This window comes from Mandrillus leucophaeus, unplaced genomic scaffold, assembly GCF_000951045.1.
Source record: "Mandrillus leucophaeus isolate KB7577 unplaced genomic scaffold, Mleu.le_1.0 Scaffold1194, whole genome shotgun sequence".
NCBI classification, from domain to species: domain Eukaryota; kingdom Metazoa; phylum Chordata; class Mammalia; order Primates; family Cercopithecidae; genus Mandrillus; species Mandrillus leucophaeus.
Window position 1 is genome coordinate 685,266 of NW_012100254.1, and position 10,460 is coordinate 695,725.

A 10,460-nucleotide genomic window follows, 5' to 3' on the forward strand; every position below is an offset into this window, starting at 1 on the left:
GTATAGTTGTACATTTAGATCCAGGGTCCACTTTTAGTTAAGTTTTAATTATGAAGCGAGATATGAATCCAAGGGTTTTTGTTGTTGTTGTTGTTTGGTTTTGGTTTTGGTTTTTGGGGGTTTTTTTTGTTTTTGTTTGTTGGTTTTTGTTTTGTTTTGTTGCTGTTTGGCTACCCAACTACTATAGCACCATCTCTTTAAAAGACTATTTTATCTTAACCAAATTGCCATTGTACTCTGTTGAAAATCGATAGTCCATATATACATGGGTCTTTTCAAGACATTCTATTCTGTTTCATTGATCTATTTGTCTATCTTCTATCTTTACATCAATACTATACTGTCTGAATTGCCATAGCTTTATATAAATCTGAAATCAGGTAATATTAATCCTCCAACTTTTTTCTTTTTAAAAGTTGTTCTGGCCATTTTTAATCTGTTTCATTTTATATTCATTTTAAAACTGGTTTATAAATTTTACCTAAAACAAAGCTTCTGGAATTTTTATTGTGAATGCCTTAAGTTTATATATCAAGTTGGGGAGAACATCTTAATAATGTTGAATCTTTTAACCCATTAATATGGTATATATTTATTATTTAGATCATCTTTAATTTCTCCCAGCAATGGTTTGCAGTTTCCAGTAGAGATCTTTTAAATCTTCTGTCCCTAATTTATCCCCAAGTATTTTCATTTTTTTATGCTATTGTAATTAGTAATCTTTAAAAATTTCAAGTTCCAATAGTGTATTGTTGGTGTATGGAAATACAATTTGTTTTGGTATATTGATCTTGTATTCTGCAACTTCACTAAACTTTCTTATTTGTTCTAGTTGCTTTTGTTGTTGTTGTTGAGACTGGGTCTCCCTTTGTCACCAAAGCTGGAGTGCAGTGGTGGGAACACGGCATACTGCATCCTTGGCCTCCTGGGCCCAAGCAATCCTCCCACCTCAGCCTCCTGTGTAACTGGGACCACAGATGCTTGACACCACACCTAGCTAATTTTTTGTAGAGACGGGGCCTTACCCTGCTGCCCAGGCTGGCCTCGAACTCCTGAGCTCAAGTGATCCTCCTGCCTTGACCTCTCAAAGTCCTGGGATTACAAGCATGAGCCATTGCACATAGTTTGCTGCTTTTTGTAAATTCCACTGGATATTTCTACCTAGATAATTATGTCATCTATGAATAAATACGTTCTTCATTTGTAATCTGGATAACATTTAGTTCTTATTGAACTGAACTGAGGTTTACTGGACCTGGAAGTACAGGGACTTGAATTTTTTTTTTTTTTTCCTGAGGCTTACTCTGTCACCCAGTCAGGAGTATAGTGCAGGATCAAGGTTAAGTACAGCCTTAATCTCCCAGGCTCAAGAGATCCTCTCGCCTGATTTTATTTTATTTATTTATATATTTTTTTCTTTTGTAGAGGCAAAGTCTCACTATGTTGCCCAGACTGGTCTCAAACTCCTGGCTCAATCCACCCCCTTCATCCTCCCAAAGTGCTGGGATTACAGGCATGCGCCACCATGCCCAGCCAGGAACGGAATTTTATTGCTAACTCGGCCATAACTCACTGTATAACCTTTGGCAAATCACTTTTCCTCTCAGGACCCTCAAAAATGATCTGTGTATTCTCCATGTAGATCTGCATATTCTCTATGACCGTTCTCTCCCACTTCTAACATTCTATAAACTAAGAGTGTACACAGAAAGGTGTGAGCGCTCTTACAATTCATGGCTTCCTGCCTCCAGGCCTCTGAGTCCTACTCTCTTCCCGTTAAGTGATTGACTCACTGTGCTCCTGACAGTTGAATTGAACTGGCAAAGTCACCTTTTTTGTTCCCAATCTCCCAGTGAAATAAGGGAGTGGCTATATTCAGTCATTCTTTTGCCATTTATTGTACTGCCTCCCGTGAGCAAGGCCCAGTTTGCAGAGCAGGGTGGATTATCTGTTTTCTAAGAAAGGCCAAAGGCCTTTAACTCATGAAAAAATTAGCTAACAGCCATTTACAAATAAAAAGCAATTACATTTGATATATTTTTTAAAAATACTTTCCATTATCTTGCTTTCAGATTCAGTCTTTATTAATAATGTAGTATTATACTGTGCTGAGATGGGGTAGGGTGTGGCAGGCTAATAAGCTAAAAAGACAACATAGCTCTATCACCAGGAACTTAAGAGTCCAGGGAGGGAATGGTTCATTGTTCTCCGTCCATATGGAGAGGGACAGGCAGACAAAGTTACAGTGGAGTATGTTAGAAAAGACCTGAATCTTTGCAAATAGGGAATCTGAGCAACCCCAAGTTATGGTGCAAATGAGGGATACAGTAGAATTTTTTAAGTCTTTTTGGTCATCTGGACATGGACCTCATTCCTAAGTTTGGGATGTCTCTCCTTTTGAGAAAGAGCCTGTCTCCCATCAGAGGAAGCTTGTCCAGCCTTCTTGTCATCCAGAGCACATGACCTCACCTCAGCCTATGCAATCAGATGCATTCATCGAACTCTGAATCCAAAGCTGTGATACAGAAACCATGCAGGTTCTTTTTCGCCAATGGAAGGCAGTGGTGGCAGCAGCTACATCTGGTTCCCTGAGACAGTGGTAACAAATCTAGTTTCTAGAACCCAGAATCATCTGTCCCAACCCTGTCATTTTACAAAGGCAGTGTGGAAATAATTGAAAACCATCCAAATGAGAACAAGCAAAGTCTGTTTATTCAGAGCTTCCTCTAGCGAGGGAGTCAGCTATCATCACCTGCATTTTGGCAGAGATGTCAAGGCAGACAGAGGAGTAGGAAAGCTTCAGAGCTGGATGAAGAAAAGCTTCAGGTATCCCCTGACTGGAGGCTGTTTGCATGGAGAAGTTGTAGGCATGCTGACTAGAAGTGAACATCCTATGTGATTGGGGTTTATATTTTTTACTTTCTCTGGCCGATCCTAAGTTGAAAGCAGGGACAAAAATTAGGGAAGCCGTCAATTATTAATCAAGTCCTGCCCATTTGGGGGCAATTGTTAAAGGTGTTATTGCTTCCAGGGCTCATTGCTGGTGACAGTGATCTTACTTCCTGCGAGTCTGACATAGTGAGAGCAGGCTGGCTTCCTAGACTGGTTACTGTAGATAATGGATTGGTTTCCTGGGCTGATTGTTGCAGATTGTGCGTCAGAGTTCTATTTTTAGATATGGCCTGGCCACTGTCTGTTTGTATATTCAGTCTCTCAGCAGAATATGTACTCCTTCCAGAGAAGGGGAGTGGCCTATCTAAGGTCTAACCGCTAATATTAACCAGAGCTGACAGGTCAACCTGAGATTTAACATGTTTATCTTGTCATCTCCAAAGGAACTTATGCTCTGCTTGTTGAAGAAACAAGATTTGAACCCATAGAGAAACAAAATTCAGCACAGATGTCACAGAGGTAAGTTGCACCAGGAAGTTAATTGTTAGTGCTGTAGCTTGGTAGGAAGCCTCGTCATTTTCCTCTGATAATGGCCAGAGCTGCTACTGGTCAGGGACTTTCTATGTACTGGGCATTCTACCCATCCAGCAAAGTCAAGGGATTAAAAGCATAGCTCTCCATTCTTCCCACCTGCATTCGTATTTTATCTCCACCATTGGTAGTTAGTGAACCTGAACATGATATTTTACCTCTCATCTTCAATTTCCTCATCTGTAAAATGGGAATAATAATGGAAATATCTCATCATGCTCTTGTGCAAATTAGATGGGTGGATATTTGTAACACACTTAGAATACTTACATTATAAGTACTGGTACAAATTAGCTATTGCAATCTCATTTAGTCCTCATATCCATTCAGTCTGGCAAGTAATATCCCCACCTTGCAGATAATGAGAGTCAGAGTCAGAATGTTTACTCATGTCTCTAAGAAACAAAAGCTCATTATTCCTTTCTGCTGTGCTTCTGAATACAAGATGCCATTGCTGGGAAAAAGGACAAGAAAGTCCAAAAGTATGTAGGGCTGTAGTATCAGACCACCCACATTCATATCTTGGTTCTGACTTCTATTAGCTGTAAAACCTTGCACAAATTACTTACCACTTGTGAGCACGCTGTCATTTGCAAACTGGTAATAAGATTAGTTGTTTTAATAAGACTAGGGTTGTTTTAAGGATTAAATAATGTACTATATGTGAAGTTTCCATTACAATGCCTGGCACATGCTAAGTGCTTAATACTTGACAATAATCGTTTTGGTTATTGTAATCAGAAGTGACTACCATAAACCATTCTTTAGCGTTTGTCCTCAATGGTCCCATCTTCGTGCAGTTTTCCCTTAACCTCCAGTCTAGTTTGATGTCTTCATTGTTGAATTCCTCATTATTCAACATTACTGAGTTCCCTTATGTAGTGCTACAGTAAGTCAAAGAGAAAAGTGACAAATGACTCAGAGGAGAAGATGGGTTCTGCAGGGAAGAGGAATGGACAGGCAAAGAGGTAACAAGTCAGTGGCAACATACTGACATGGAGTCCCCAAAGACCAAGGCTTCCTATCCTCCAGACTTTCAGAGAGTCAAAAATGCTTCCTAAGGCTGGGCATGGTGGCTTCAGTCCTGTAATCTCAGCATTTTGAGGAGGCCCAGGCAGATGGATCACTTGAGTTCAGGAGTTCAAGACCAGCCAGAGCAACAGACTGTCTCCACAAAAAATACAAAAATTGGCTGGGTGTGGTGGTATGCACTTCTAATCCCAGCTACTCGAGAGGCTGAGGTGGGAAGATTTGTTGAGCTTAGGAGTTCAAGACCAGCATGAGCAACAGAGCAAGACCTGTCTCGAAAACAAACAAACAAACAAAAGCAGGTTTCCTACGAAGCAAATAGAGTAGCTGTGTCTTTAGCTCTGTGGTCAAACTCAGACATGGCCATCTGGGAGATACCACATCCTTAGCAGATGAAAGCAGCTTCCTCCTTGCCATGTAGCATCCCTTGGAGGTGATTGTTCTAATTTTAGCGCTGAGTTCCATGCAGTTGACCTCTCAACTCTGTTTCTTCAGAGTTGAAGCCAAGTTGTTTATCAGATTGGTCAGAGAGAATCAGGAAACATGCAACTGAAAAATCTGATAGATAACAAGTGAAAAGGGTAAAAAACTGTTGGAAAATGGGCAACAATAGTGGGGAGTAAGAACCTACAAAAGCAAGGGAGTAAATCAAAGGAACATAAAAGACCATCTCTTCCATCACCCTGTAAAGTAGATATTACCATTCTGTTTCCCAAAGGAAGAAACTAAGTCCAAATAAAATTCAGTTTTGCCCCCACAAATTGCTCAGGTAATGAGAGCTGAGTCATGATTTGAACCCATCAAAAAAGATCTGGAAAAAATAAGTGTAAATGTTAAAAGGTGGTTGTCTGCGGGTGGTGAGATTATGGTGATTTTAATTTTCTTCTTTATATTTCTGTTTTCTTCCAAAATTTTTTTCTGTTGCGCAGTTGTTACTTGTATAATGAGAGTTATTAAAAGTTAAAGTCATTGAATCTATATCAGGGCTCGGACTAAGAACAAGGAGTAGAAATCAAAGCAGTAAGGAGAGTTATCTTTAGGACCCAGGGAATCAGCCTGAGACTGTTGTTTCTGAGACTGAGAAAACTAAGCACCTAAACTGGGGGTGCACTTCAGAGTGAGGTGGGGGAAGAAGGAAGGAACCAGGCCAGGCCAGAACTCTGGCTTCTCGATGTCCAGGGACACTTAACCGGAAGTGGGCCTGGAAAGAAAACACTGACATAATAGTTGGACACAAAGATAAGGACTTGATCTGGTAACAACCTAAACTCTGAGGCTTGACAGAATCCAAAATGAGACGGCCCCAAAAGGGGGCTCATACACCCTGGGCAAGACTCTAGACCTACACTTTGCACCTGTGTGTTTTTAACCTTTATAATAGAGCCTCATGCCCATTGTAATTTGTGTTGCAAGAGTATGGGGTGAGAAAGAAAACAGAGGTATAGAGAGGTCAGTGCTCCAAGCTAATGAGGTGAAAGCAGAGATGGCTGAAGCCCCTCACTCTGTCACAGTCGTTTTGAGAGGAGGGCAGTCATGGGGTCAGAGCAGTGTGAATTAGGAGACAGAGCTGAGGACGAAATCTGCAGGAGAGGGAAGGTTCCTACATCTTCTTCCTCAAAGGAGCAAGAGGACCTGGGGTGAAATGAGATTTAAACTTATCCTCAACATGGTCTCTGCTCTTGAAACATTTGCGAACTCCAAGCAGATGTTATGCAAAGAAAACTTTATTTGTAGAAATACGTGCTGGCCATGCAGGATTCCTGGCTGGAAGATACACAATTATGGGACTGGGGAGTCTACTGGGGATGGTCAGTAATTGTAAGGTAGATGTGCAATTCCACATCAAAACTTATTCCACGACCCATCCTGAGAAGTCATTGGTTCAATTTCAAATATCTCACACAGCATCAGCAATAAGTAAATATGTCCTTAACTGAATACAAATGAATAACCCTCCTAGCCACTCTTCTAGAATTTACAAGTTTTTGTTTTACTGTATAAAAATACATCACCTGCTCTAGTCAGGTTATAAATATAATCTGTGAATTTTTTTGAAGTCTCATGCCCAAGTACAAAAATAAATACATTAAATAGCAAAAAATAAATAAATATATTAACTAATAAATATATCCAATAGTAGAAAGATATTACAAAAATCTTATACAAGTATGGTCTCAATTAAGATGGGGGATGCATAAAGATAATCACGAAAGGAAACAATACACAAATAAGATACACTGTGACCAGTACTAGACTAATACAGTAAAGAGATGGTGGTTTGGGGTCATGCCTCTGCAGGTATTGAGGACTGGAGCTCTTGACCTCGAATACTCTTAGCAGCATCATCACTTTCCTCCTATTCTGTCTCCTCCATCCATTGCAGAAGAATGTCTAGTTCCCCCAAAGCCTTCACAACTGCTGCCTGAGGCTCCAGCTGAAAGAGATACACACCCATGTTGTTAGCAACTCATGAGACAACATTTGCTCCACGGTTAATTCTCTCTTTTATGTATAGTTCTGCTGACAATTGTGAGCAGAGCATTCTTTTCAAGATGAAGCCCTTGAAGAAGTTATAGAATCTCAAGATCTCACACAAGGAAGGGAAATCATTGAGTTCATCACCCTGGTCTTATGTACAGAAACTGAGGTGCAAAGAGGTAGAGAAGCAAAACTGCTACCTAAGACTCTTGTATCACAGAGATCAAAGTAATCAAGCTATTTTCTTTAAGAAATGTGTGTGTGTGTGTGTGTGCGCACCTGTGTGTTTGTGTGTGTATGTAGGGGTTGCCTACTGTGCATACATCAGTTGAACTGATATTGATTATGCCAATCACCTGGCTGATGGTTAGAGATGAAAAGGTGAATGGCACAATCCCTATCCACAGTTGAGTGAGATTGGCAAAAACAGGCAACTAAAATGTAGTGTGGTGAATAAAGGGATGAAATTCCCACAGGATGTTGTGGGAGGCCTCTAACTCTGAGAGAAGGAGCCAACACCTTCCTGAAAGTGATGCCCAGGCTGAGTCTTTAAGGATGAGTAGGATTTAGTCAGTGAGGAGTGAATTCCAGGCCTTCCTGGCAGACATGAGAAGGTGTGAAGGTGAGAAATTGAATGGCATGGGTGTGTGTGAAATTGTGAGGTTTCAAAGGTACGTACAAGTGTGTGAACATCGAAAAACTATTGCCTCTGGTTTGTGCAGCTAAAAGATCCAAATGTCACTGTAGTGACTTCTGGAATCATGGCCATTCCCTTTCCATTTCCAGAGCATCACCCAGAGAGGGTACTCTTCTAGAGCCTGGATGAGTGTCCCCTGGGTTAAAGCAAGGGCTGGTCATCATGATTTCAGAGGGCTATGAACCTGAAGGCTACAGGATGTCTAAGAGGTGTCTGCAATATCCATCCCACCCACCTATGATCTCAGTTCTTAAAACACACCCATCCCAATCAATGCCAAAATTGCACATACCTCTTCAAAGTGACTCAGAATCTGGCCGTATTTCTTCATTGCTTCCTCCCCACAATGGCATGTCATGTGGGCATGCTGGGAAGGACCCAAAGAATAATAGATTATATTACAGATTCTGATTTTTTGCCCTTGCCATTGACATGAAGCAGGTAGAAATTATACTCTTTCACCCACAACCCTGAGGATGCTTATTCCTATAGAAAAGCTCTTTCAGACCTCACATTTGGAATCATTAAGTTCATCATCAGCTAGGAGAGGAAGCTACCTTTTAGGCTCAAACATGCAACTCATTGCTTCTTTTTTAGAAACAGGCAGGCAGTGCTGAAGGCATTTGCCGTTCCCGTACCCCATCTGGCCTCCCCACAACCCCCAGCTGTACTCTAGGAGCTCTATCCCAGAGCTCTTTGAGTCCCTATGAAGGAAAAAAAAAATTTGAATTCCTAGGTCAAGTTCAATGGTCTATTAATTGACTGCCTAGACAGAGGATGCACTAATATACTGTAGAATACCTCACCTACAGGAAAAGTATAATTTCAAAGATAATAGAGTTATCATTAATATCAAGTAGCACCTTATAGTTTTTTAGACTTTGCAAAGAGTACTTTTTGTCCAGAGCATATACCCAAAAGTCAATAAAACTGAGTTATTATAACCTATATTATAACCTGTGTTATTATAACCTCAACACAGATTATTAGAATTTTTGGACTCAGTTTCTCCCTCCATTAAATGGAGGCAGGAAAGAGAGTTTAGTTGCTAAGCCATTGAAGCTGTTTGCTGAGAGGCATCCTGTTACCCAAGATCCACACTCACACAGAGCCGGAGGTCCTTCTTGATGGTAAGAAAGGAATTGGCGAGGCTGCTGATCTTCCGGAGAGTATAATGGTCAGGGGTCTGGTAGTTTTTAAATACTCTGTCCAGATAGAGTCGTAGCAAATGGCGTAGAAGGCAGCACCGATCCGCAGCCTGCAAAAAAAAAACACACAGGTGTGCTGGTGAGGGGAAAGGGGAGAGCAGAGACAAGACCAGGGTGATGGAGATGCTCCCACTCCACACCTCCTCCCAGAGTTGGTCTGGGCCAAGCGCATACCTTTGTGTCTTGCAAAGACTCAGTCCTCCTTAAGATTCTGATGTCAATGTTTCCATCTTTGGCTTGCTAAACAGAAGAAGACAAAGTGAACAAGGATGAGTCAGTGACTGCTGCCAGGGTCTTCAATATCAAGACTTCTCATCCACTGCTTGCCAAGAACTAGTGGGAGGTGTCCTTTCCCAAAACATTTTACATATTTGAACTACAGTTATTTCTTGGGAATACACCCACACACCCCCACACCCCCCGCCGGGTAAGGAGTCCCCAGCCTGCCTCTTTTCATGATTACACTGTCAGGACTGCCAGGAAAGAGAAACGGACAAGGAAGGAAGAGGCTTCCAGGAGAGGTAGATACCCGCTTACGTACCACACTGCCCCGTATCTCAGAAAATCCATTTCGTATTTCCTGAAGGTTTGTGGCGATCACACAGCTTCCCAAATTGAGTGTCTTCAGTCCAGTGGAAGGAGTCCATAGGAGATAAAATGCAGCAGAGAGAAGGCTGAAGGCAAGACTAGAGGCTTTCATCTTATGCTTGAATTCTGGAGACCACAGGAGCTAGGAATTCAAAGAGAGCATGACTTACTAATTTCCCCTCCTCCAAGTGTCCACGGGGTGGAGGGTAGGGGGACAGGGGAACAGAACAGCCTTATCTGGCCTCAAGCAGTGTGGCCCATCCACGTAACTTACTAAGAAAAACTGCCGAGCCTCCCGTGAAGAGAAGCTTTCAGATCTGAGTTCAGAGTCTGAGTGCAAGTTGGTGCCACAGGTCGTGGCTCCTTTATTCTGTCCCCATCCTAGCTCCGCCGTTAGTGCCCAGCAGGTAAGGCCTGGAACAGCAGGCACTTGCAGTGACTAGACAGAGGATGACATTTCAGGGGAAATGTCAAAACTTGTTTTAGGGGATTGACGCATATAGCCTCCCCTTCCGGAATGCCAACGTAGCTCACCCTTCTGGTCCCCTCAGACCTACAGGGGAACTGGGGAGAAACGGAATCTCACTGAAGCTGTGGCTGCGCCATGGAAAACACCTGGGGGGAAATTGTCTGGATTTTATGGCCACCCACAGGGCAAATAAACTGAGCTCTCTTTGGCATTTGTCTGAGATCAGATAGGTTATTTGAGAATAACAGATTCGCTTAAGCCCCAGAGGCAAATAGAAAGTCAATGATTTCATAACAAGCCTACTGCCAGGGAAAGGCAAGACGTGGATGGGCAATCAGCCTGATTCCACCTAACCCTCAAGTGTCTGGGACTCTACAGCGTCCTCTGCAGGAGGACTGTAGTCAGGCACTCCTGGGTGGATTCGAGAGTACATCCTTTCCTGGCCCTGCAACTCAGGTCCTAGACCAAGCAAATGGTCCCAAAAGTCAGAGAAGAAAGGCAATGACGG

The 10,460-nt window shown here is 42.1% G+C and overlaps 1 protein-coding gene across 3 annotated transcripts; it reads right to left on the reverse strand.

The window, feature by feature from the left end:
* Nucleotides 1–6,218: 6,218 nt before the first annotated feature.
* Nucleotides 6,219–10,089, reverse strand: IL20 (interleukin 20). Of its 3 annotated transcripts, XM_011967063.1 has the most exons (6): nt 9,758–10,089; nt 9,437–9,625; nt 9,070–9,135; nt 8,793–8,945; nt 7,980–8,054; nt 6,222–6,946 (listed from the first exon to the last, which is right to left on the reverse strand). In XM_011967063.1, exons 2-6 carry the CDS (start codon nt 9,593–9,595, stop codon nt 6,869–6,871), a joined length of 531 nt encoding a protein of 176 aa, XP_011822453.1. In that variant the 5' UTR covers nt 9,596–9,625; nt 9,758–10,089; the 3' UTR covers nt 6,222–6,868. The 3 variants fall into 3 exon arrangements, with proteins under 3 accessions (XP_011822446.1, XP_011822453.1, XP_011822460.1); XM_011967056.1 differs by lacking the exon at nt 9,758–10,089 and having other exon boundaries at nt 6,219–6,946; nt 9,437–9,639; XM_011967070.1 differs by lacking the exons at nt 7,980–8,054; nt 9,758–10,089 and having other exon boundaries at nt 6,869–6,946; nt 9,437–9,595.
* Between the last annotated feature and the right edge of the window lie 371 nt (nt 10,090–10,460).

What these genes read in the sequence shown, in the direction of transcription:
- IL20 (XM_011967056.1), bottom strand. Translation starts at nt 9,595, where the DNA reads ATGAAAGCCTCTAGTCTTGCCTTCAGCCTTCTCTCTGCTGCATTTTAT. An exon ending in AGTCTTTGCAAGACACAAAG is followed by an intron (nt 8,946 to 9,069) that starts GTATGCGCTTGG and finishes TTTTTTTTGCAG; the next exon opens with GCTGCGGATCGGTGCTGCCT. An exon ending in TTCTGAGTCACTTTGAAGAG is followed by an intron (nt 6,947 to 7,979) that starts GTATGTGCAATT and finishes TATCTCTTTCAG; the next exon opens with CTGGAGCCTCAGGCAGCAGT.